The sequence below is a fragment of the Dipodomys merriami genome, unplaced genomic scaffold, assembly GCF_024711535.1.
Source record: "Dipodomys merriami isolate MVZ:Mamm:240054 unplaced genomic scaffold, mDipMer1.0.p SCAF_2, whole genome shotgun sequence".
In the NCBI taxonomy this organism is placed as follows: Eukaryota; Metazoa; Chordata; class Mammalia; order Rodentia; family Heteromyidae; genus Dipodomys; species Dipodomys merriami.
In genome coordinates, this window is record NW_027203381.1 from 71,767,596 (window position 1) to 71,794,631 (window position 27,036).

Sequence of the window (27,036 nt, forward strand, 5' to 3'; positions counted from 1 at the left end):
TTTGAACCACAATCCTCAGATCTCAGCCTCCTGAGCAGCTAGGATTACAGGCGTGAGCCACGGGTGCCTGGTTCCTTTTATTTTTTGTACCAGGTTATGGCTCTGGGGACCTTCCATAGCCCCTCTGCAAAGAATGGGCTTTTGCAATGTGCAAACACAGATACAGAGGCAGTTTGGGAACTGTTGGAAGGTCTTCATGTCTCCAGATTGTTCTTTGTTTCATGTTTTTTTCCCACATATGACTGTTTAAGAGCTACCTGTCTGAATATGTCCTGGTTCCTTCTGACACAGAACACAGTGGCAAACAGTGGGAGGCTGGGCTCTGGAGGCCACATGTGGATGGCGCAGCAGGGAGCAGTGTCAGGTACAGGGCCTTCAGGGTTTCACAAGGCTTCAGAATGGAGCTGAGAAAGAGACTCAAGTGGAGGAGGTTAGCTGCGGCTATACAGCATTGGTGGTGTGTGAGCAGAATTGGCTCCATTGAAGTAAGAAGATGAAAAGTCTGTGCACACAGGGAGAGCTGCCTGGGGCAGAGAGCCATGGAGATACCAGCTAAGACCTCTGGCCCATTGGCACCTCACCTACTCTATAGATGTGGGCAGATGAGGCAAGGCCTAGCTCCAATGCCTCTGAATTGGATTTGGCAATAAGGAGCAGGCCTTCCACAGGGTGATAATGACATTATGGCAGGCACACGAGCAGTGAGGGTGGGGGGGAAGCTGCATATCTGGGAACAGTTCAAAGCCAGTACAGACAGAAAAGTCTAAGAATTCATCTGTAATTAACCACCAAAAGGGAGGGCTGGAGGTGTGGCTTAAGTGGTTAGAGTGCCAGCCAAGCAAGGCTAAGGCCCTGAATTCAACCCCAGGCCCTGAAATTGATCTTAATCAAATTGATCAAAATATCTGATTCCCATAAACTCTTGTACTCAGCATCCTTCCAACCAGACGTTCGTTTTCAAAAGAAATTGTTATAAAGTAAAATGTAGAAAACAGAGGTACCCATAAACCCCTTTACCTCAGAATTAGTACATTGTGCTGTCCATCTTTCCAGTCATTGTTCTTTTTTTGGGGGGGTCCAGTCATGGGGCCTGACCTCTGGGCCTGGGTGCTGTCCCTTAGCTCTTCAGCTCAAGGCTAGCGCTCTACTACTTGAGCCACAGCTCCACTTCCAACTTTTTTCTTTTTGCTTATGTGGTGCTGAGGAATCGAACCCAGGGCCTTGAGCATGCAAGGCAAGCGCTCTACCACTGAGCCACCTTCCCAGCCCTCCAGTCATTGTTCTATGTTTGGTTAGCATTTGGTTCTTTGGGCTTTATAGTTCTATTACAGTTGAGGTGATGGCTCAGAGAGATTAATCTCAGAGAGATTAACTGAGTTTCAGTGCAGTTCGAAAGTTGCCATGATTTACTAATTGTATAGAAGACACACTTTTTTGATCTGATACCTAACCATACGATAAGGCAGGAGTTCAATAATTCTGAGATTTTTTTTCTAGAATTTCACTCTCCCTTCTCCTCCCTAGATGAGGAGACAGAAGATTAGACCCCAGATGTGCCCAACCCCAATGTGACTATCAGAGACCCTGCCCTAGAATATGGTGCCAGCCTTCCCAGACAAGTCTATCCTTCAGCACTAACCTTCCTGGATCCCAGGAGAAGATCATGAGATACTACCTACTCTCCTGGTAGCTTGTGCTTCTTAACACTAGCCTGTGCTGGTTGAGTCAGTATAATCCAGACGAGATGGGAAAAAGGCCAAGTGCAGAGTGACTCTGATCATGTCAGATGAATCAAGAAAGAGGAACTCTTGGCTGTGCCTGGTGTGACTAGGGACAGGTGATCTCCCATTTCTGATTTAACCAACAGTCTCTGAGTTCCTCTTCTCAGAAATGCTCTGGTCTTTACCCCTATCAGAGACCGCCTGAACTGTACCCAATGCCTTCAGCATCCATGGCTGATGAAGGACACCAAGAACATGGAGGCCAAGAAACTCTCCAAAGACCGAATGAAGAAGTACATGGCACGAAGGAAATGGCAGGTAATGTAGGCTCCTTGGGACTGATGTGCAGGTCCCATGTTTGCTTTAATCAAGCCATTCTTATTAAAACTGGCCCTGGCCTCACTCCCCAGGAAGTCTGCATTTGTTTCTAAAATAGTCTGGGACCTAGTTAGGCAGCTAATTGAGATACAGTGTTACCTCTTTTGCTGACAGGAAATTGGCTGCTCAAGTACAGCTTGTCCCTCCCATTCTGCTCAGCTCTGTCCTAGAGGGACCAATAAGGGAGATCTCAGGCAGCCTGGCCCTCTCTCAGGTTAGGCTTGCTGGTGTTCCTGTCTTCATGGCTAGGGATGAACACCATTACTTAGCCACTTTCTAGAGAGGCTGGGTGTTGCTGTGCATATTTAAGCAAGGATTGAGTCTTACTATGGGTTCATTTTCTCATCTGTGAGATGGTGAGAAATTGATACTCCTCCATTGATGAGACCTCTGTGAGATAATCATCTCATGGCCTTTATTACAATGCCCACCACATAACCAGCCTTTGAAAATACTATTAGTAAGCTAACAGGTATGGAGGGCTGGCTGGGGGACAGGGGTTATTCAAAGCTCTTGCTGTGCAGTAAATCTTTAATCTTAGGTAGCAGATACTATCAGTAGCCCCACTTTACCGACAGACTGAGGCACAGCATATGTTAGGAAGTCATCGAGGATCACACAGCAAAGTGGAAAAGCCAGTAGTCAAACACAGAACTTGGCTCTGAAGTACAGTCTTAATGACATAGAACTGCCTCTGATAATAAGATAGATAAAACTAGCATCCAAAACTGCAGAGCAGTTTTTACCACCAAGTTATAATATAAATAATATCAATGACTATCATAATTTATAGCACATCTAGGACTCCTGGAGGTAGGAATTTCCATACCCTGGTTTTCAAAGGGGATGTATAATGCAGGGGAAACTCAAACACATAGACATAAAAGGACATAAGGCCCACGGGAACTATAAACTATCACTATAGCTATCCATAACCATATATGTGAGCATAAGCAGAAGAGGTCAGACCTAGCCAGAGTTGATGAGGTTAAAGGAGATTCTTGCAGAGGCAGGAGCTGGAAATTAAGTATGGAACACACTACAGGGGAGTGTGTCTGGAGGTAAAAACAGAAGTGGAAACTGGGCCCACACTGGCGACCTGAGAGCACTGAGACTTTGCTCATGCGGTAGAAAAAAAGGAAGTCCTTTGTCACACAGTTTTCTGGAGAAGTACAACTTCACAAAGAGATTTAAGAAGGCTTGAAAAAGCTTCAGGGCCTGTGGTTTAGATTTTCAGAGACTGTGGCAGCCAGAGCTCCTCCACAATGCAGGCAGGTCATGCTTAGTGCATGCCCCACCCTTGTGAAGGGATGGGTGGGTCAATGAAAGGTGAGTAGAATACCTGTGCTTCCTCCTTCCTGGGACCTTTAACACCAAATTGCAAATGTTCTTTTAAAAAGGGTGTCAGTAAAACCCATAGTCAGCTTTGCTAATAATCAGGTCAGGTTTGCCAATGATCCCTGGCCAGCAAGTAGATCTTGGAGAAATATTTCTAGAGAGATGGGGCAGGGAAGCAGGTCTAACTGGATCTCACTTGGATGAGGCTGTGTGGTAAGGGGCAGTTTTTTCATCTTGGAACACAACCTCAGGTCAAGTGCAGAAGACATAAGATATAGGGGCTAGGAAGGTGGCTCGGTGGTAGAGTGCTTGCCTTGCATGCATGAGACCCTGGGTTCAATTCCTTAGCACCACATAAGCAGAAAAAAGCCTGAAGTGGCACTGTGGCTCAAGTGGTAGAGTGCTAGTCTTGAGCTGAAGAACTGAGGGACAGCACCCAGGCCCAGAGTTCAGGCCCCATGACCAACAAAAAAAGAACAGGAGGAGGAGCAGGAGGAAGAGGAGGAGGAGGAGGAGGAGGAAGAGGAGGAGGAGGAGGAGGAGGAGGAGGAGGAGGAGGAGGAGGAGGAGGAGGAGGAGGAGGAGGAGGAGGAGGAGGAGGAGGAGGAGGAAGAGGAGGAACAAGAAGATATAAGATATGAAGCAAATGAAAGCTAAGCACTTGGTCGCTTATGCTGTAATCCTAGCTACTCAGGAGGTTGAGATATGAGGATTAAGGTTCAAAGCCAGCCTGGGGAGGAAAGTCTGTGAGACTGTTATCTCTAATTAACCAACAAAAAGTCAAAATTGGAGCTGTGGCTCAATTCTAGCCTTAAACAAAAAAGCTCTATTCTAGCCTTAAACAAAAAAGCTCAGGGACAGTGCCCAGATTCAGTTCAAGCCCTGGGACCAGCATAAATAAATAAATAGAAGCAAATGAAATGTCAGTCATATCAGTCATGGAATTATAATTTTTCCTAATGTTTTTTAAATTTTTTCTTGTTATTTATAATATTATTATATGTAGCATTTTTCTCAAAATGGAATGGGGGAGAGAAAAGCAGTAGAATTTAGAGAAAGAACCTTAATCCCACCCATCCCCCCCCTTTTTTTTTTTGCCAGACCTGGAGAAAAGTTCAGGTCCTGAACTCAGGACCTGGGCACTGTCCCTGAGCTTCTTTTGCTCTAGGCCAGCACTCTACCCCTTGAGCCACAGCATCACTTCAGGCTTCTTCTGTTTATATGGTACTGAGGAATTGAACCCAGGGCTTCATGCATGCTAGGCAAATCACTCTACCACTAAGCCACATTCCCAGCCCCTTAATTCCCTATTTTAATACAGGTGGAAACACTTGGAAATTATTTTTCTACAAAACCAACAGTGAGAGCTGGCTACCAATTGCTCATGGCTGTAATCCTGGCTACTCAGGAGGCTGAGATCTGAGGATCACATTTCAAAAGCAGCCCAGGCAGGAAAGTCTGTAAGACTCATCTCCAATTAACCTCCAGAAAATGGGAAGTAGAGCTGTGGCTCAAAGTGGTAAAATGCTAGCCTTGAGCACAAACACTTAGGGACAGCACCTAGGCCCTGAGTTCAAGCCCCACAATTGGAAAAAAAAAACAAAAACAGGTTTCACAAAATTCTACACAAAACTAATCTACAGCCTGGTGTCTGTGGCTCACACCTGTAATCCTAACTACTCAGTAGGCCGAGATCTGAGGATCGCGGTTCCAAGCCAGTCAGGGTAGGCAAGTCCGTGAGACTTTTATCTCCAATAAAGCACTAGAAACCAGAAGTGGTGCTGTGGCTAAAGCAGTACAGCGCTTGCCTTGAGCTGAAGAGTGCAGGGATAGCGCCCAAGCCCAGAGTTCAAGCCCCACGACCAACCAAAAAACAAAACAAAACAAAAAACTATTCTACAAAATCTAACCCAGAACTGGCCACTGGTGGCTCAGCCTGTAATCCTAGCTACTCAGGAGGCTGAGATCTGAGGATCATGGTTCAAAGGCAGCCTGGGCAGGAACATCCCTGAGATTCTTATCTCCAATAAACCACCAGAAAACTGGAGGTGGCACTGTGGCTCAAATGGTAGAGCTCTCGCCTTGAGCTGAAGAGCTGAGGGACAGCGCCTAGGCCCAGAGTTCAAGCCCCACAACCAACAACAACAAAAAATCTCACCCAACACCAAACATCTCTAAAGCAGAAACAGTTCTGCTCCAAATGATCAGCCATCTTAGGTCACTTCCTAAGGTCAACGTTTCCCATATTTAAACTAATCATAGGACCTTAGCTCCCCTAGGAATAATAGGGGCAGTATCCCCTCTCAGAGTAGCCAAGGTTATATTTAATAGAGTAGAGAGGGATGGGCTGTGCTGAGTGAAGGGTTAATTCAGGTTATAGGCAATTCAGCTAATTCTACAAGGAACCTCATAACTGTTCAGGAGTTCTGGTTTTCAAAGAAGTACCAGAGGAAGGAAGCAACATGGGGACAAAACCCCTCCATGCAAGGCTACACTGGCTATAGATGATTCACTGTATTCTGATCTGAGAATGAAGTTATTCTAAAAGAAGGTATATTTTAAATTTTGTATTAAAGAGTTTCACAAAGACATGTCAGTAAGGACTGGCAGTAAGAGTAAGGGTAACAGGGCTAATACATACAAACTGGAAGGAAAGGACTAGGAATTAAAAGGCCTATGGGAAAATACCTTTAGTTTCTGGGAACCACAAAGTCCCCAACAGTGTATCAAGGGCAACAGGAGAGAAAACATGAGACTCGATATAGCATCGCAATTGGACATTATGTACTGTACTTAGAGAAAACTGCAGTCTTGGGGATGTTGGTGGATATGTAGGGCCTTATTGGCTGGCTGGTGCCATGATGACCAATTTGCCTTACTTTTACCAGCGACTATATGGATATTAGTACTGAGTGACCCTAATTCCAGGAAACCCACAGTCTTGGGTGAACCAGGACAGTTGTCATTGGTTGTCATTCTAACTGGCCCTCCAGAAACTGGAAAGTTTGCACTGTATTTTTGAGGCCCAGACAAATGCTGTCCACCAATTGCCCTCCAAAGATGAAAAGTCTTTCTCAAAATAAAGACAAAAGTTAGAGAATTGAAACTTTGATGTTTGAATTTTGTTCCATTAGTTTCCAAAGATCTTGGCAAAGTAGCAATCTTAAGCTTAGAGCCGTGACACTAAAAGACCAGAACACAGAGATATTTATTTTCTGGTTCTGATAAACTCCTTCCTTAACAATTGTTTTTCACAAGTCAGTTTCCAAAGATTGAATTCTAATGTAGATTATTTGAAAAAAAATTATTAAGACTCACATTTCGCCCTGCTTAAAAAATTATATGCTAAACACCTACATTTGCTGGAAAGGTTCCCAAGATGATGTATTTGCTTCTTAACATATTTGTCACTCCTCTGAAATATTTCAGCTCTTTGATAACTTCTTGTTAGACATTCAGTTACAAAATCAAACTAAGAAGAAAAAGACATCATCTTTCTGCACATACAAGTGAAGACAGACATGGTCCAACCTAATTTAGGTGTCTGGAATTGGGAAGCCCATGGGCTGGAGCAAGCAATACCCCTTCCCCTGTATTCATGAGCATGAGTCATAGTCTTTCTGGGAAGATGAGAACTAAAAGAAAATTCAAATCTTTTTAACACAGAATCTAGACACTAAGGTACATAGATAGAGGGGAGCTAAGAGCTAAACTGGATCCCCTGACTGGATCACCCTCTGAACAAACCCTCTGAATTTAGAGACTCCTGGCCCCAAGGCAAACCAGTCTGCATTGGCTAAAAGGTATAGAGAGCTCAAAGAGTAGGGTGTAGGATTTGGCTGATAACCAAGGAGGCTCCTCCAACCTTGTGTTACCTTCTTAACAATTCCTGTGGGAACTGGTTTTACCACACTCCTAACACTACAGAGAGATTAACCTGGCCATCAGTTAAGTAACAACCTCTCTTAAGAAGAGCTTGAAAGACTGCCATGTGGCCTCAGTCTGCAGGGACATTCCCTACAGAGCCATGATTTTCCCCTCATCACCCCACTCCTGGGCCTCCTGGATTCTGTTCTTTTCTCCTCATCACCCCACTCTTGGCCTCCTGTTTGGAGTGACCCACCTACACTGAAGCAGCAGAGGGTCAAAAGTACACCCACACCACTTAGTGCTGTGTGCAGAAGGGCAAATGGCCAGAGGACAGAGCCAGTTGGAATGTCTGTTGAAAGTACATAAATATCATCTGCAGTTGGAGGAGAGGGGACAGGAAGGAAAAGTGACTGTGGTTACAACGGCAGGTCCCTGCTTAAGTCAGACGCAATTTTCCATATAGTCTCTTAACATCTTGAAATTTGCCACTTTTTGAAAGAATCATTTTACCCAAAACACTGGCTTTCCAGGTAGTCAAAAGAGTGAGACTTTCCTAAGATTTGTATGTGGAATTAATTCTGGAGGAAAATGGCTTTGCCAGCACAGCTTGAGGTTCGGTGAGCCAGTGCGTGGCATCTGCCTCTGAAGAGGCTGTTTCCTTCCTCTCTCAGAAGGGGACAAGAAGACAATCTGTGGTGACGTCTGTTCTGTGGGTACAGTGTCTCTTTCTGCCTAAGAAAGATGCAGGGCTGCATGGAGCAGGAGTGGAAAGACTACTCAGCTATGCCTGAGTTTTCTTAGCCATTCCCCTTGACCCAGAGAAATGACCAGAAGAGAAACCTTATCAGAAGATGAGAAACAGACAAAATTTCATTCTTTGAGGATCTCTTGGCTTTAAATCCTATGCTTAGTAGGATTTTTGCAATGCAAAGAAATTACATCTCAAGTTCTGATCCTTTTCAGTAGAATTCTACCCTCTCCCAAGGTGCCTATTTGGGTGCTTCTTTCCGATCCCTAAGGAGACTTGGGAAGACCACCACCCCAGACTCCTCTGAACAACCATGGACTTGTGCTGAGGCCAGCCTGGGTGTTTCTTGAAATCTCCTAAGTTATGTGAATCATAAACAGAACTAAATAGGACCTTGGAGACCATCATACCCAGCCTCCTCCCTATACACAGGAAGAAAATGCAGTCCGGGGATTAAGTGGCTCACCCAAGGTCGACTCTCTTTCCCTCCACGAGGACCCATGGGATTTGTAGTAACTGTCTTCTTGACCAATTAAAATCCTATCACAGACATTGTTTTATGAGAAACTGCCTCACTGGCCAGTCCGCAATAAGTCTTTGGAGCTGTCTCAGCCTGCAGTTGCTTTATATAAACTATCCCTTTTATGGGAGTTGAAGCACAGTATGAAAAGGGTTTTTGTCTCATGTTGACCTTGTTTAGTCACATTAACGCACACATCAGTTCCAGGCCCCATTCCATTCTCTGAACATCTTCGGACACGCTGACAGTGTGAGCAGAGCAAGGCTGGCTCACTCTCAGACAGGACCTACACTCGCTCACTCAGAAGACACTGGGTTCGGGGAGCCTCTCCTGCATTAGGCTCTGCTCCAAGGACCCCTGCCTGAGCGCAGGCCTGCTGCAGTCAGGGACACTGCCTGAGACCAACCTCAGTGTCTTATTTTCCAGAAAACAGGCAATGCTGTGAGAGCCATTGGAAGACTGTCCTCTATGGCAATGATCTCAGGGCTCAGTGGCAGGAAATCCTCAACAGGGTCACCAACCAGCCCTCTCAATGCAGAGAAACTAGAATCAGAAGGTAAGGAGCGCCGAGAGGGCTTCCTCCTATCAGAGGGAGAGAGCGGTTTTCAGGTAGAAGGACATTTTGAGGATTTGAGGTTTGCTTTTGTTTTCTTAATATAGCCTACAAGAATAAAATCAGGACTTTTGGGGTTGCCCTGACAACTGGTAAGTCTAGCAATTATTCTTTGTTAAACCTTTGGCTTAACTATCTTCAGAAGGAAAGCTATTATTTGTCTGGTGGAATTAGTTGCTTATTCTTTTTCCTGTGCTTTGTACAAGAACTAACAAAGGCCTTATTAAAAATCTTTCTCTTTTTATTACAAAAACGAGACTTGGGTATTAATAGGCAAAACCAAAAACTAAGATTGTGTAACATTTAAAGTTATCCGCCCATTCTATACAGTCCTTGTGTTTTTGTTTTTAACAAAAGGAATTTGAATACTCCATATTCCTTCACAGTTTTCATAATGCAGAAATGTGTAGCTATCAGTTACAATAAGCAGGTCCCTCCTGGGACCAACGGGCCTGGCTCCTTGCCTCCCACCTTTGGGAGCTACCGCTAACAATCTCTGCATAAAAGCCTTAGGCTCCTCCTGTTTCCGGTGAACACAGACGGCCCTTTCTTATCCAGGTGAACCTCCTCCATTGCCTGGTGTTTTGGGTATCCACAGGTGAAAAGTTGAGCCTAGATCCCATTGGGCACAAAATCAGGGTAACTGGCAAGACCCATAACTTGTTGCTCTAGAGCTTCCTTGCAGTCAGGGGCAGATTCTAAAGCACAAAGGCCTTGTGCTTCATGAGCCACTCCTGCCATAACCCAGGCAGCCCTGGTGACCAGAAATAGCCTGAAGGGCTAGAGGACATAGGAGCCTCAGACTTTTTCCTGGATTTATCCCACATCCTAATCCATAGTCCTACCACATGCAGGCCAAACACAGAATGCTGGCAAGATAAATGTGCCTCTAGACCTGGCTGCTCCACTCAAGGCAGGTGATGGACCTGCTGTAGCAAGGGGGCACAGGGCACTGAGTCAGGAAGGCAGGAGGTTCTGTCCCTCGTGGATACCCTCAGTGATCTTGCAGCAGCATAAAATGCAGCTAAAGCCCCCCTTTTTAAAAGATGACTTCCTTTTCAATGTGTCAGCATCAGGGAAGGGGGAGGCTGAACATTTCCCCATTTGGGGCACAGTTCTCTGCTGCCAAATGTTTTTGGCAGTAGGCCAGCTCATCCCTAGGAGAAAGGCGTGTTTGTGATTCACTCCTACAAGCTGCATTATTTGTGAAATTAGAGCAACTTTGTTTTTTTTTTTCAAGCCAGCCCTTTTGATATAGGGGGAGACAAGAATAGGGAATGAAGGAATGACCTGGTCTTCTCTCTTGTCTTCTAGAAGATGTCAACCAGGCTTTCCTTGAGGCTGTGGCTGAGGAAAAGCCCCATGGGAAGCCCTATTTCTCAAAGACCATTCGTGATCTGGAAGTTGTGGAGGGAAGTGCTGCTAGATTTGACTGCAAAATTGAAGGTAAGCTGTAGCTAGGCCTCTTCACCACAACTGAGACAGCAGCACCGTGGAGCCCTGGGAAAGAGCCACAGGGGGCCCCGAGGGAGGGACCCTGGGTCGGGAGGAGCTGCCCCAGAAGAGCTACTCACTCCACTCCCTCTCCTGAACATTAGTGCTCTCAAGTAACTGTCCTAAGTGTCCATTGATTTCTTACACGTCACGGGACCTGTTTTAAAATGGCTTCTCATGGAGCTCCCTGACCATGGCACTTACATAACAAACCAGGCATTGCAAACCCCTGAGAAACATGTGGTTTACCCACAAGAGGCTCTCAAAGAAAGGCTGGTGAAAGGGCAGACAATTCAAGTGGGCTGGCTTAGCTGCTCGTCAGCAGGCAGTGTGACTTTGGGCTGTGAATTCATGCCAGTGATATCCAACATGCAGAGAGCCCTGGGCACTGTGAGACCACAGGTACAAAAGGGGGAAACCTTTCTAGTGTTTTAAAAGAAGTCCTGGGGTAAAGGGGAAATGGTGATATGGAAGGAGCTGCAATATGACTTCAAACTAAGCTGGGACCTAGGCAAGTCAGTTTGTGCCTTGTCTCCCCCAGGAATAATGTAGCCACCGAATGACAAGCGATTAGAGCTCAAAGACCTTAAGGGATCTTACATAGCACCTGAGCAACTAGCGAAGTTAATGACACATCACCTTTCCAGCTCCATGGATTGCAAAATTCTAGAAGGATAGGGGACAAGATAAGACAGGCCTCTTCAAGGCTGTGACTTTCATGTACCAACCAGAGTAGAGGGTTATCTCCCATCTTGGTCTGCGCAGGTAAAATGCAAGTTTATTTAGCAACTTCTCCAAGGCCACAAGCGTAGCACCTCTGTGAGATCAAACCATATACCCACTTTGTCTTAATACTATAACTCTAATGCCTTTTGAAGAAATAACACAACAGTAGAAATGGAAAGACTGTTTTGCTCCTACACCTTTAGCTTATCACAATACCATGTTGACCAGGCCCACTGGCTCATGCCTATAATTTAACTACTCAGGAGGAAGAGATCTGAGGATCCCAGGAAAAGTCCATGACACTCTTTATGTCCAATTAACCACCAGAAAACCAGAAGTGAAGCTGTGGCTCAAAGCGATAGAGCACTAGCCTGAGCAGAGGGTATAGGGACAGTGCCCAGGCCCTGAGTTTAAACTCCATGACCGACAGAAAAAAAAAAAAAAAAAAGTAGATGCACCAGTAGCGGCTCACTTAACCCCAGGTACTTGGGAGAAAAAGATTAGGGTGATTATGGTTCCAAGGTAGCCCAGGGTAAAATGTGAGACAGACTCCATCTCAATCAGCCATTGTGGTATAAATAGGAAGATTGCTGTCCAGGCCAGCCTAAAATGTAAGACTATGGCTCGAGTGGTAGAGCACATGCCTACCAAGTATAATACCCCAAATTCAATCCAGGACTGCAAATAAAAGATTAAAGCAAAAAGTGTTGGGCATGGCAGAAGTAATAAATTAGGCTCTGAGTTCAGACTCTTCTGCCATCACCACTACTACCACCCAAAAATAAATGAACAATTAAAATAGAAAGCAGGTGTGCTGCCTTCAGTGACTCAAGTCCTCAAAGTCCTAATATTGGGGATTTTGCTGAACAAGTTCCAGCCACAGCCTATCACTCTCATCTTTGAGTCTTCTGAGATTTTTTCCCTTTTTTTTTTTTCTTCTGGTCCTGGGTCTTCAACTCAGGGTCTGAGTACTATCCCTAAGCTTCTTTTTCTCAAGGCTAGCACTCTACCCACTTGAGCCACAGGTTTACTTCCAGCTTTTTAGGTAGTTTATTGGAGAAAAGAGTCTCTTGGACTTTCCTGCCCTAGCTGGTTTTGAATAGGAATCCTCAAATCTCAACCTCCTGAGTAGCTAGGATTATAGGTGTGAGCCACCAGCGCTTGACTTCTCCTTTTTTATTTTGTGTGTCAGCTGATCCTGGGGCTTGAACTTAGGGCATGGTTACTTTGATCTTTTGTGCTCAAGGCTTACACTCTACCACTTGAGATAAGAGTCTCATAGACTTTACTGCCTGGCTGGTTTTAAACTGAGATCCTCAGATCTCTGCCGTTGGTAGCTAAGATTACAGGTGTGAGCCAGACACCCAGCAACCTTTTTTATTTTTAAAAAAAATTTGCTATGAGGGGCTGGGAAGATGGCTCAGTGGTAGTGATTGCCTTGTATGCATAAGGCCCTGGGTTCGAGTCCTCAGCACCACATAAGCAGAAAAAGCCGCAAGTGCATTGTGGTTCAAGTGGTAGAGTGCTCACCTTGAAGTGAAGAGCTCAGGGACAGCACTTAGGCCTGGAGTTCAGGCCCCACCACTGACAAAAAAAAAAATGTTATGAGATAGTGACTATCATCTTACCCCTTTGGGTTTATTTTCATGGCATTTACATAGCTTCTGGCTGGGGTACTGAGAAATTATACTTGAAAAAAATACTAATACACACACACACACACACACACACACACACACACACACACACACACACGTACTCATGTAAAAATACAAATAATATATATTGGGGGTTGTGGTTTGCCAAGGACTTGCACTCTCATTCACTCATGATTGCACTCTACACTTGAGACATGCCTCTACTTACAAAGTTTACAGATTAACTATAGCTAAGAGTCTGCTGTGAGCTGGTGGCTCATGCCTGTAATCCTAGCTATTCAAGGGGCTGAGATCTAAAGATTGCAGCTCAAAACCGGCCCAGGCAGAAAAGTCTGTGAGATTTATCTCTGATTAATCACCAGAAAAACCAGAAGTGGCACTGTGGCTTAAAGTAGTAGAGTGCTAGCCTTGTGCTAAAGAGCTCAGGGACAGAGCTCAGGCCCTGAGTTTAAGTCCTGCAACAAAAAAAAAAAAAAAAAAAAAAAGAAAGAAAGAAAGAAAGAAAAAGTAAAAGAAAAAAAGAGTCCTGAGAATTGTCTGCCTAGGCTGGCTCCAAACTATAATTCTCAAATCCCAGCCTCTTGAGTAGCTAGAATTAGAGACATGAGCCACTGGTACTTGGTCTTGTATGTAATTTTTATTCTAGTTGGGGTTATACTTTTCTCCTCTAAAAATACTTCTCAAAAAAAATTGAGTTGGAATATATTACATATTTAATATATATTTATATACTTAAGAACAAGCCAGTTGGAATATATTTGAAATGTCATACATTCCAACTGACTGACTCACCTACACAACGACACACACACAGAGGCAATGTTGGTGACGTATATACACCCCTTTAGAATACATAAATGAGTTTCATATATTTTTATTTTTACTCAAATATTTTTTAATACTGAACTTTACAAAACATAATACATACCATGTGGTCAGCCATGTGGTACATTCTCAGTTATCTGCATGCAGACTTCCTACTGGTAGATCAGATTAAAACAGTTTTCTTTTCCTTAGCAATATTACCAGTTACTTGATCTAACAGTTTCTTCTATCTTATGGTTTAAATAGCTATTATCTGCTTTACTGTGCTATAATTTATAAAAATTTACCTAATTTAAATGTGTAAGTCAACTATTTTTTCATAAGTAGTCATGCAGCCACCAGTACAACCCAACTTTAGAACATTTCCAGGACCCCCAAAACCCCTTGTGTCCAACTATTCTCTTATTTTTAATTTAAATTTGTTTAAGTTTTTATACAAGATAAAACATTATCACCCAAAAAGATATAGCCCAAGGTAAGCAGCTGGGGTTGGAGCAGTGTATTAACAATGCTTTCTTTCTTTATACAGGTGAGGTATTGTGAGAATCCAGTATGGGTGGGAAATGGACAATCTTAAAATACCCAACTGGAGATTTTGCATGCCCATATTCTTATAAAGATATCAACATAGACTCCAAGAACCAACATCACAATCATTTTCTTTGACTCCCCCCGCACCCCAATCAACAGTAGCTTATGAGTTTGCTAATATGAGTTGGAGAAACTAAATAACAGGTTCTACAATTTGTGTTCTCTTCCTATGGCACAGGATATCCAGACCCTGAGGTCGTCTGGTTCAAAGATGACCAGTCAATCAGGGAGTCCCGCCACTTCCAGATAGACTACGATGAGGATGGGAACTGCTCTCTAATTATTAGTGATGTTTGTGGAGATGATGATGCCAAATACACCTGCAAGGCTGTCAACAGCCTGGGAGAAGCCACCTGCACAGCAGAGCTCATTGTGGAAACCATGGAGGAAGGAGAAGGGGAAGGGGAAGAGGAAGAGGAAGAAGAGTGAAACAAAGCCAGACAAAAGCAGTTTCAGTCATTTTGAAAGAACTATTTCTTTAAAGTTCAAAAAACTCAAGATAGTAAAAGCACCTAGTATGGTAGTAGGATAGATTATCTAGTTAGGTTATTTTGGGGTTGATTCATCAGCAATAACAGTCAATACCTACCAGCATTATTGATGGGCATTAATTTGAATTAGTTGGAACCTTAACATACTAGTGCAGCTAGATTTCATTTAGAGAAATCACCAGCAACTTGTCTGACCAATTGGTTTTAGAGAGAGAATAACCAAAATAAATAGTTCTGTGGGCAAAGTCATAAACTCCCTGATGGAACAAACTCATGAGAAGTAAAGCCATGTCAAGTGCTCTGATTCCTGCTGCTGCAAGCTCAGCCTAGAATCTCTGGAGATGGAAGATCTCTTTCCCCCCAACCCAGCCCAGAGACCTAGGGCTTGTACATACTGCAGCATTTCCTTCTGAAAGCAGCTGAGCCACTCTGACATATGAGGCACACTGTATTCCAAAGCACACAATAGACATTTGAATTCTCCATTTTCTCCCCCATTCCACCTGCCAGTTTTTCTGGATCTGAACTTGTCATGAGTTTCAGCACTAAAAGCATTACATATGTTTCTTAGGTTGTGAAGACAGATCCCTTGTTCATGGATAAGTCCAACTTTCTTGGGAAAATAAGATCTCCTTTCTTCTGAAATCAGTATGAGATCTAAACTTAGCCTTGTTTGTAATTGTCTAGCAGCTTCAGACATTTGGATGAGAACCTGTGTGTGGTAGGGAATCCTTGCTAATGTGTTTTTTCTTTTTAAATCAGGATTCAGACTTATGCTGTTACACAGTAACACAGCATAAAGATAGAGATTTATTTGTGTCTGAACTTAGGAAAACTAGTCTGCTGAAATGTTAGTCTTAACTATTTATTGGGCACTATGAAACTGATTTTAACTTATCAACATCTGTAATTCCAAGACAGTCTGAGTTTCATACATCTTCATTCTCAACACGTCAAAGAGCTTGCCCTACCTTATGGGTTCCATATTTTCCTCCTTAAATGTACATCTATCATGCCTTGCCCCCAACCTTGAAACATATTCTTAGACCTGATAAATGCACTCAGACTTACATTTTTAGGAATTTTTAACTTTCTTTCACTACATTACTACATTGGCACTTAAATTTTTTTCTTTAGAAAATGTACTGAAGGTCACAAAGACCATAAACTGATATACCTACTGCATTTCCTCTGTGTATGTGTGTGTGTGTGTGTGTGTGTGTGTGTGTGTAACATTCCAGATACTTTTTTCTTTTCCACTGTTTGCAAAGTGCAGCAACTTTTTAAATAGTTTCGTAAGAACCAATTTCAAATTCTGTGCAATCCTATACAGTATCAACAGAAATTTGGTGTTACTTAGCCTTATGTTATCTGCTATTCTATTTTTAACTGCTTTGTGTTGCTAGTTTCCTATTGCCAGTATTCTCCTTTTTTGCTTTTAAACAGTTAGTTTTCAACATAGCCACAGTATTACCACAGTTTATTATAATAAAGGGGTTTTGATTTGATTTAGAGCATTTAAAGTGTTTTCATCACTTGTGTTTAGACTATATCATGGGTGCGTGTATGTTGTGTGTGCGCATGGCTGGTGTGTATGTGTGTTTACAGGTTAATACCTTCTTGGAATTATGTTAATGTTCTCTCGGTTTATTATGCCATAGAACACTGACTGTAAGTTAACTCACAATTTTTAAATAAAGGATAGCACAGTGCATGCTGTTTGTTCAATCTTTGCAGACCTCTCTTTTTTTCCATACACCTAATTGTAGAATCCACAGAAACACCATGGTAACTACAACCACTGTGAAGAACTGGCCTACACAGTTGTGTTTTTGTAGGGACAGAAGGACTTTAAGATAGTTCTTGTTCATACAGGTAATCTATTTTACAAATTTAGTTCAAAATTCCTCTCAAGCTTCAATGACTAGATAGTCATTACATCCTCAAAAGATATTTTATATGGTTTCAAGTCTTCAAAATGCTAAAATTGGAGCCATTTTTTTACCTGTGACAAAACCATCATCATCACAAATTTTTTTTTTTTTTTGGGTCCGGTCGTGGGGCCACTTCCGGCTTTTTTTCTTTTTGCTTATGTGGTGCTGGGGAATCGAACCCAGGGCTTCATGTATGCAAGATAAGCGCTCTACCACTGAGCCACCTTCCCAGCCCCATCACAAATATTATTTACTAGGGCTTTATTTGAATTGCCAACGTTGCAGTTCATTATTGGCAACCACATCTTTTTTCCATGTCTTGGGTAGAATCATTTGTTATCAGGAAACAGCCTGTCTTGACTTATAGGAAGTCTGGTATCAGATATTGCCAGTGAGTCCTCTATATCTTGAGATGTTTAAATATAGATATTCTAGAAAGAATCAAGATATGCTGTTAAATGTTAGACTAGATAAATCTGTGCTTCTGTGGGGGTAGTTGGAGAGAAACAATCCATTGTTCAGTTTATATTTAACTTTTTTTCATAAATCATAAAGCCATAAATCTTCCCAGTGATAAACTTCTTTATTTTCTAAAGAAAAAGACTATTTGTATACCTTGTTAGGAAAAAAAACCCTGCACCAGGAAAAATATCAAATTATACTTTCTTAAATTGATTTTCATCCCAAACATATAAAAATGCATTTATTGTTTTCTTGTAATGCAGACATTCATATTAAAAGGTAAATCTATGTGTAACTAAAAAGATATGCTGACTTTTTTTCATCAATTATTTTTTGTAAGTGTGTGGATATGCTGACTTTTGTCAGCAAGAATTCTATATAAAGACTGCAAGTTTGGGGCTGGGAATGTGGCATAGTGGTAGAGTGTTTGCCTAACATGCATGAGGACCTGGGTTTGATTCCTCAGTAACACATAACCAAAACTAAAAACCAAAGACTGCAAGCTTACATTTTGCTTCACATCTCATTTGCTCTTGATTAATCTGTGCAAACAAGCACCAACGAGGTAAGGAAATTGAATTCTGAAGAATCACAACAAACAAGTAGTATTACTCTCTTTATCCCTTGTGTTTCGTGAGGGGGTGTCTAATATCTGTGGCAGATTACTGAGGCTTTCTGCTGGCTGGCACAGAGAACTTCAGTCAGTGCTAGCCTCCTGGTTAGGTGGGGTAGCGTGAAGTCCTGGCCAATCATCTATTAGCTGAAGTGCTATATGCCAGATTTGGGCCATAACACTTAAATGCTGGTGTAAGACTGTCCATAATGGCTTGGTGACATGTGGCTGCTCCAGGTCCCTGGGTCCTCAGACAGTCCCAAAGGAGCACATAAGCAAGACATGACCTCAGTTTTAAAAATCCATCAGGGTTGTCAGATACTTCATAGCTGTGGCATAATCTATTCTAATAGAGGGTCGTTACCACATTCTAAAACTGTGTGGAATAATATGGTAGCAATTAGTTCCAAGTGGCTATTCAAGTTTAAATTTAATAAAAATTAGAAGTTCAATTCCACATGAACCAGATTCAAGGGTTCAGTAGTCACATGTGACTAGTAGCTAATGTATCAGACAACACAAATGAGAACTTCCCTTAACATGGATCTAGATGGAAAGGAAGACAATAGAAACTAAATATTACCCAACTATGCACATTTCAAATGATTATGGAATTAAAACTTAAAAGCTTCAGCTGGGCACTGGTGGCTTAAGTCTTCAATCTTACCTACTCAGGATACTGAGATCTAGGAGCACAATTCAAAGCCATCTGGGGCAGGAAAGTCCCTGAGACTCTTTATTTATGTATTTATTTATTTTATATTTTTCATTGTGATTAAGTGATTACATACATTTCACAAATATTGCAATATTGCGAGATAGTGATACTTAAAGTCACAAACATGTTCTAACCTTCATAAGGCAAACTTGTCATTATTGTGGTCTATAAAGTTTATGAATTATATGAGCTTTGACAATACAACTATTTCTTCCAAATCAGGTGGTATATACATTTCTTGAGACTCTACCTTCAAATAACCACCAAAAATCTAGAAGTAGAGCTGTGGCTCAAGTGGTAGAGCATTAACCTTGAGCAGAAAAACTCAGGGACAACACCCAGATCCTAAGTTCAAGCCCCAGGACCAGCACCAAAAAAGAAAAGAACAAAAAAAAAAACTTAAAAGCTTTTGTAAAATCAGTATAGAGAATATAATCTACATTTTCATCTGTTATATGGGATACTAGAGACTCAATATTCAGTATTTTATATCCACATCTACATTTTCACCTAAGATTTCTTTACAGTTACAGTACTGTGCTTGTCACAGCAAAATCTAAATATTCCTATAATTGACAAGCAATTCCTGGATGACTTGTGGTATGAGCAAGGCCAAACTTTTCAGGATTGCTGGGGCAGGATTTCTCCAACAGTGAACCAAAAGGAAAGGGAGGAATCACCCTGACAGTTGCAATCATTGTAACCTCAGCTGGCTTTCACTGGAACTCCCACTGGAATAGGAAACACGCAGGAGATCTATAGAGCTTCTGTCGACATAGAATTTCTAACTGCTGGTGTTCTGAAACTTTAACTCATAGACTTTGCTCACATTCCAAATGTTCATCTACTGTAGAAAGGCTTCATCACAGTGGAGAAGGAGACTAGGAGGATCATAATTCCAGGCCAGCTCAGGAAAGTCTGCAAGAGTCTATCTCAGTGGAAGAAGCTGGGTGTGGCAGGACACATTGTCATCTTAGCTATGGCGGCAAGCCTAAATAAAATAAGTGGATCACAGTACAGGTGTGTACCTGGGCAGGAAGTGAGACTCTATCTAAAAAGTAACCAGCACAGAAAGGGCTGGAGGCATGACTCTGTGGAAGAGCACTTGCTTAGCAAGCTCAAGGCCCTGAGTTCAAACCCCATTATCACCAAAATTAGAACAAAAGAATTACACAATCAAGTATGCAAGGTTTAGACTTGTCTTTCTAAAAAACACCTTGCAGATTCACTGAAGCAAATGTTATAGTATAGTCGGGTAGATCTGCCTAGCCTGGCTATCAGCCAAGTGGAAACAGTTCTATTGGGAACTAACACATTTTATTCCCTCAATAAAATAATTTACTACCTCTTTCTATAGCTGTGTAGCTTGTGCCTCAGTTTCATCTATAAAATTAGCAAAATAATAGTTCCTTGTTCATAGGTTAATATAAATATTAATTAAATTAATGCACAGACCTTAGTGTATGATATACACCTCTTCTAGCCCTTACAGATGCTATGATATGTCAGAAACACTCTCTACTGTAGTCCCTACTAGTTACACTCTTTTTGGGGGGGGCGCGGCGGGGGGCTGGGCCTGGTGCTTAAGCTCTGGGCCTAGAAGCTGTGTCTGAGCTTCCTTTGCTCAAGGCGAGTGCTCTACCTTTTGAGCCACACTGCCACTTCCAGCTTTTTTGAGTAGTTTATTGGAGATAAGAAGGGGAAACAAAGGAGGAGGCTACAATGCTTGATAAGAAATGTACTCATTATCTTTCCCATGTAATTGTAACCCCTCTGTACAGTATTTTCACAATAAAAAATAAATAAAAATTAAAAAAAAAAGTCTCACAGAGTTCCGGGCTTCAAACCCCAATCCTCAGATCTCAGCTCCTGAGTAGCTAGGATTACAGGCGTGAGCCACCAGCGCCTGGCTTAGTTGTACTCTTGTAGAAAGATTGTGTAAAAATGTTACATGCTATGAAAGATGAAAATTATTATTTAAGTTCTATCCACTTCTCAAAAGAAGGATCTATGAAACTGAACGTGCCTATATAACTGCACAGGTACAAAAAATTACCACTGTGAGATTGAGAAATGGTACAAATGGGGTCCTAGTCAGAGGGGACACTTTAACTCAGTCCATTCTTCATTGTGAAAAGAGATAGATAATCTGACCATATGAGTTTTACTTTCCAACTTTCAATGAGCTTGACTTTATACTTAACCTTTATCCCAAAAAAGGTTCTCATGTTTTAATTGCTATTTACAGGAGCTAATTCAGACTGACTAGTTTCTGACTGCACATTAACCACAAAACAAACAGGATTTGCTAGACAACCATTGAAAAAAGGCTGAGTGAACACTATTTGCAAGTTGTCTAAAAAAAAAAAAATCGAAATAAAAATTTAGGTTTATATTCTAGAAAATTAGAAGATAGGATTAGGAAATAGGAAGTTATCATACTAGACAGCGAAACAAGCACAAACTCCTAAGGTTAGAAGGAATTCTGTACTTTTTGAAACTTCCATTAGATTTATTAGTAAATACCCTGGGGCAGGGAATGTGGCTTAGTGGTAGAGTGCTTGCCTAGTATGCATGAAGCTTTGGGTTCGATTCCTCAGTACCACATTAACAGAAAAAGCCAGAAGTGGCACTGTGGCTCAAGTGGTAGAGTGCTAGCCTTGAGAAAAAAGAGCTCAGGGACAGTGTCCAGGCCCTAAGATCAAGCCCCAGGACTGGCAAACAAAAAACAAACAAACCAAGGCTATAAACCAGTCAGGAGTTATGGCTCATTCTGTAACCCTAGCTAGTTACTAGAAAGCTGAGACTTGGAGAATTGTGGTTCAAAGCCAACTCAGGCACAAAAAAGTCCTCTAGACTGTTCTAATTAACCAGCAAAAAAGCCAGACTGGGAGTATGGCTTAAATAGTAGAGCACGAGCTATAAGCAAGAAAATAGAGGGGGCATGAGGCCTCAAGAGTTCAAGTCAAGTGCTTTGTAGGGGTGGAGTGTCACTATAAACCTTTTGGCTAGGAAGACAAATATGAGAGATTAAATGAAAAAAAAAACCCACAATTTTGGAAGCAAAAGTGGGTAATTGACTCAGAGCAGAGTAGCTGTAACTAACTTCCTGCAGAGGAAGAAGCCAAGAAGAAAGCAAGTGGGCTTGTCTTGAAGAATTTGCAAAAGGCTAAAAGCTGGTCAAACTCAGTTGCCTGCAAAACGGTGCCTCAAGGGAGCATAGGTGCCAACTCAGCTGCAAAGCAAGATCTCCAAGGCCAAAGCCAAAACTCCATTAAGGGACCAAGGCAGACAGAGGGATTAGCTGGGAGATAGAATCCAGACGATCTTAATACATCAATACTCTGTGTCAAAGAGCAGAAGCAAGCCTGATTCTAGAAAGGCATTTGATCACTCAAGGCATTTTAAAAGGACAGATCTTATAGTTATGTGCACTTGTCATCTCAGAGGAATAAATAGGAAGATTGAGGTACAGTCAGACCAGGGGAAAAATCAAGAACCTATCTCAAAAATAACCAGAACCAAAGTATTGATGGTCTGGCTCAAGAGGTAGAACACCTACCTAGCAAGTGTGAAGCCTTGAATTCAAGCCCCAATATCACCCCTGCACAAAACATACTTACGGGCTGGGAAGTTGGCTCAGTGGTAGAGCGCTTGCCTTGCATGCCTGAGACCCTGGGTTCAATTCCTCAGCACCACATAAGCAAAAAGAAAAAAGCCAAAAGTGGTGCTGTGGCTCAAGTAGAGCACTAGCCTTGAGGGACAGCGCCCAGGCCCAGAGTTCAGGCTCCACGACTGGACTCCCCCCCACAAAAAAAAAAAAACCCCAAAAAACAAAACATACTTACATGTCCAATAATGGATCTTCTTAATGAATGTCATTCATTTCAAGTGAAATCTGTCAACTAATCTCCATTTAATCCAACTGTTTGTTAACCACAGTTTCTTGGAAACATCATGAAGAAACTGTTCATATTACAAATGTGTGCTAATTCAAAAATTAATTTTAAAAAAACTTTTTTTTTCTATTTTAAGCTTCACACTGTAAGCTAAAGCATATGTTGAAGAAAAAAAAAGAGCTGGGTGTTGGTGCCTCATGCCTGTAATCCCAGATATGGTGGAGATCTGAGAATCACAGTTCAAAGCCAGCCAGGGCAGAAAAGTCTGTGACTCTTATTTAGAATTAACCACTAATAAGTCAAAAATGGAGTTGGGGCTCTTGTGGTGGAATACTATCCTTGAGCAAAAGTTCCAAGGACAGCCTCCAGGCCTGAGTGCAAGCCCAGGGATTGGCATATGCACATGCCCATCTATATCAGTCTCTGTCTCTCTCACACACACAAAGCTACTCCCTCTCCCAAATGAGTACTACACTCAAAAAACTGAGTAAGGATATCCCAGACACTTGTGCCAGGAACAAAACATGATATAATGACTCCTTTAATAACAAGACTTTGCAAACAAGGAAAAAAATATCTTAAGGACATCTGGCTTAAAGGTGATATAGGATTAGGAGAGAGATATAAAACTTTAATGGCTGAGAACCATGGCTTAGATGTCTTAGCTCTGATGTTAACGGAATGACTGTGCCATATTAACTACAGCCTCAATACCCTGTGGAAAATGATAGCCCAGTCTGACCATCTAAATCCAAAAACTCTCTTGCCAGAGACAGTCCAAGTAAGAAGAAGACAGCAGTTCAAACTATCTTCACCATTTTCTTGGCCTTGGGTTAAATAGTGAGAATTGGATGGCCTTCTGATAGGTGGCCTCCTATTTCCTTTAAGGTGTGCTAGTCTGGTATAATTTTTTTTTTTTGGTCAGTCATGGGGCTTGAACTCAGGTCCTGGGTACTGTCCTTGCCCCCACTTTGTTGTCAGTTTTGCTTTATGGGCTTTTCTAGCCACCTACAAGCTATACAGGCAGCGATACCTTGTTGGCTTTTCTACTAACTCTTCTCAATGTGGAAGACGTTGATGATGCAAAAGCCAGCATATGCCTTGGTCCCTTATTGGAGTTTTGGCTTTGGCTTTGGAGATCTTGCTTTGCAGCTGAGTTGGCAACTACGTTCCCTTGAGGCTTCATTTCCTTGAGGCTCTGTTTCACAGGCAACTGAGTTTGACCAGCTTTTAGCCTTCTGCAAATTCTTCAGGACAAGTCCACTTGCTTCCCTCTTGGCTTCTTCCTCTGCAGAAAGTTAGTTACAGCTTCTCTGCTCTGAGTCAATTACCCACTTTTGCTTTTCATCTTCCAAAATTGTAGGGTTTTTTTCATTTAATCTCTCATATTTTAGTGTGCCCCCTCCTCCCCCTCGCAAAGCACCTGGACTTGAACTTTTGAGATTCCACTTTCTTGCTCATAGCTGGTGCTCTACTATTTAAGCCATGCTCCCAGTCTGGCTTTTTTTTTTGGCTGGTTATTAGTGTCTGGAGAGCCGGGCACCGGTGGCTCACACCTGTAATCCTAGCTACTCAGGAGGCTGAGATCTGAAGATCGCAGTTCAAAACTAGCCCAGGCAGCAAAGTCCATGAGACTCTTATCTCCAATAAACCACTCAGAAAACCGGAAGTGGCGCTGTGGCTCAAGTGGTAGAGCGCTCCCTTGAGCTGAAGAGCTGAGGGACGGCGCCCAGGACCAGAGTTCAGGCCCCACGACCAACAACAACGAAAAAAGTGGAGGACTTTTCTGGAGATCTCCGTGAAGCTGCACCAATTGAGGAAAAACATGCACCCTGCAAAAAGGCTGGTTTCTGGACTCAAGTGGTGGAGCACTAGTCTTGAGGAAAAAAAAAAAAAAACTCAGGGACAGCGTGCCCACGCCCCGAGTTCAAGCCCCAGGACCGGCACAAAAAAACAAGAAAAGGGTTGGTTTCCTCACCTGTGGGGTGGATGGAAGCCTGGTCGACGCCAGAAAGGCCTGCTTCTAGCGCAAATGCGCACTCGCGGAAGCCAAAGAAAGAGGAACAAAAGTACCGTCATTTTGATCCAACATGGAGGCCAAGGAGAGACGAAAGCGAACGGCCAGGCTCGAGCACCAGGCTGGCCACCAGTGGTCAAGAACGCCATTGGCCGAATCCAAGCTGGAGAAGAGGAAATGGTTCCCAGCAGCTCGCCGGGGGCGGGACTACCCTGTTCCAAGATGGCGGCGACGGAGGCGAATCCAGGAGCGCGAAGCGCCGGCAGCGTCTCTGCCCTCATCAAAGATGGCGGCACCATGTGGTTTCCCTGCCCCGGCTCCGCCCCGCGCCCCGGCCCCGCCCCGCGCTCCGGCCCCGCCCCACGCCCCGGCCCCGCCCCTCCCTCGGCCCGCTCTCCGCCCCCTCGACCTATAGCGTCCAGCACGGGTGCTCGCGCACAGAGGGGGCTGCGGGGACTGACATGGCGGCAGCGGCGGCGACTGCAGCGGCCAAAGGGAATGAGGGCGGCGGTGGCCGAGCCGGGGCTGGCAAAGCCAGCGGCGCCACGCGAAAGAAGAAGGGCCCGGGGCCTCTGGCCACAGCGTGTCTGGTCATCTACAATGTGGTGATGACGGCGGGGTGAGAGGCTGGAGCTTGGGGAGCCGGGGAGGGAACTCTGCGGCCGACGGCGTGGTGGTGGCGCGGTCCGGCCCGGCCCGGCCCGGCCCAGCCCGGCGTGCTCGGGGCAGCCCGGGCAGGCGGTGCCGGGCGGGCCGTGCCCGGGGCCAGCACCTGGGCGTGGAGGGGAGGCCTGCGGGCGCCGAGGGGGCGCTAGCTCGGGCGGGCGTCGCGTGGACCGGTGGGCCGGTGGGGGGGACGCAGGGCGGCCAGTCACGAACCCTCGCCGCCCGGGGCGTGGAGGCAGCCGAGGCTGCAGGGTGACCGGGCGTTTAGGCGGCTGTTTTCAAAAATCCAAGCTAAGCTTGAACCTGAGATGTGAAGGGGGAAAGCGTTCAAAGTTTTTGGCCTGCTGCTGTGGAGTGTGCTTCAGGTAAATTTAAACTTTCTAGGGTGCGTTTGGGTTGAGATAGGGAAATAACTGGGGTATGAAAGGCAGGGTTGCTAGGGAGAAGCAAATAGACCCTTGAAATGAATGGTTTTACCTCTTGGATCTCATCTCAGGCCATCCCTTCGTGGGTACGTTTTTAGTACTTGTTCTGACACTAACTCGCTGTGTGACTTGAATAAATTTCCTTTTCCTGGGCCTCCTGTTTTGTTTTGTTTTTTAATCTATATATAAACGAAAAAGCTGGGCTAGGTGATCTTTAAGATTCCTCCATCTCTGCATTTCTTTAATCCCTCTTGGTAAAGAAGATCACAAGATCAGATCCTTATTGCAAAGTTCTTAAGTTGTAATCATTTGTTTAAAATTTTTGAATTTCTAACCTTTTTTTAAAAATGAAAAGTTTCAAGCATATAGAAAAGCTTAAAAGAATGGTGTAGGAGACATCCAATTTTGCTTTATTTAGAGTAGGTAATTGTCAAAATTCAAGATAGGCACAAGATGTGCAATGAAAATCTTCCCACCTTCCATTCTGCTCAGATCCCCTGCCCCGAGACACCTAATTTCATGTGTCCTCCAGATGTTGATATAAGTAATCAGTAATGCTGAGATATATTTAGAGTTCAGTACCTTGCCCTTTTCACGGGGAAAAAAAAAATCTTGGTAGAATCATAGCTCGTTTGCTAGTGTTACAAATGGTAGGTGCTGAAATCTAGGCTGGAAGAAGTTGTGACTTGCTTGAAACCATAGAATTCAGTAGAAGTTCTGGATTTATACTCTCCAGTCCAGAAAGATCTATGACAGATACAAGTATTCTTTCACATAAATGGCCACAGATGGATTAAAAAAAAACAAACACAGCACATCACTTGGAAGGGAGCAGTATCCTTCTGATTAAAAGGATCAAATTTTTAAAAAATAAAGAAATTTTAGATAAAACTTTTTTCTTATCAAGGGCACTTATAAGAGTATTGCACAAGAGAGGGATTTTAACATACATTGGGCAAGGAGAAAGGTTTTTATTCCTTGGAAATGAACATAGGTGGAGAATAGAGGAGTGGCTTTGTAAACCAGACCGAGGATTTGAAATTGAGAGTGTCAAGTAACACTTTTATTTACTGCTCATAAATTATTGGCAGAAAGAACACTTGTCTTTTGCAAACCTTTATTTGATGTTCCTGCTGCTAGTTTTGCTTTATTTTGTTATGCCAGTCGTGAGACTTGAACTCAGGGCCTGGGTGCTCTCCCTGAGCTTTTGTCCTCAACACTAGTGCTCTACCACTTTGAGTCACAGTGCCACTTCCAGTTTTTATTTTTTATAGTAAATTAGAGATAAAAGTCACACAGACTTTCCTTCCCAGGCTGTCTTTTAACTGT

General features: G+C 43.2%; 2 protein-coding genes and 1 long non-coding RNA gene across 10 annotated transcripts in view; 2 read left to right on the top strand and 1 right to left on the bottom strand.

Annotated features, from left to right (window-relative positions):
• The window catches only part of Mylk (myosin light chain kinase), a 196,211-nt gene extending 179,510 nt beyond the window's left edge, over positions 1–16,701 (top strand). For 5 of the 8 annotated variants that reach the window (XM_070030043.1, XM_070030047.1, XM_070030044.1 and 2 more), the window contains 5 exons: positions 1,916–2,039; positions 9,002–9,131; positions 9,236–9,280; positions 10,503–10,634; positions 14,661–16,701. In XM_070030043.1, coding sequence (XP_069886144.1) covers positions 1,916–2,039; positions 9,002–9,131; positions 9,236–9,280; positions 10,503–10,634; positions 14,661–14,911 — 682 coding nt within the window. In that variant the 3' untranslated portion in view covers positions 14,912–16,701. The remainder of the gene's footprint in view (positions 1–1,915; positions 2,040–9,001; positions 9,132–9,235; positions 9,281–10,502; positions 10,635–14,660) is intronic. The other 3 variants (XM_070030045.1, XM_070030048.1, XM_070030050.1) reach the window with 3 other exon arrangements.
• LOC138832289 (uncharacterized) lies at positions 15,845–24,757 on the bottom strand. The gene is made up of 2 exons (XR_011373538.1): positions 22,549–24,757; positions 15,845–19,691 (listed from the first exon to the last, which is right to left on the bottom strand). It is a non-coding gene; the product is annotated as an uncharacterized lncRNA (long non-coding RNA).
• Positions 24,758–25,006: 249 nt separating this feature from the next.
• Positions 25,007–27,036, top strand: part of Hacd2 (3-hydroxyacyl-CoA dehydratase 2) — a 75,520-nt gene continuing 73,490 nt past the window's right edge. Inside the window, exon 1 of the mRNA XM_070030052.1 lies at positions 25,007–25,235. Within this exon, the coding sequence (XP_069886153.1) occupies positions 25,078–25,235 (158 nt within the window). The 5' untranslated portion in view covers positions 25,007–25,077. The remainder of the gene's footprint in view (positions 25,236–27,036) is intronic.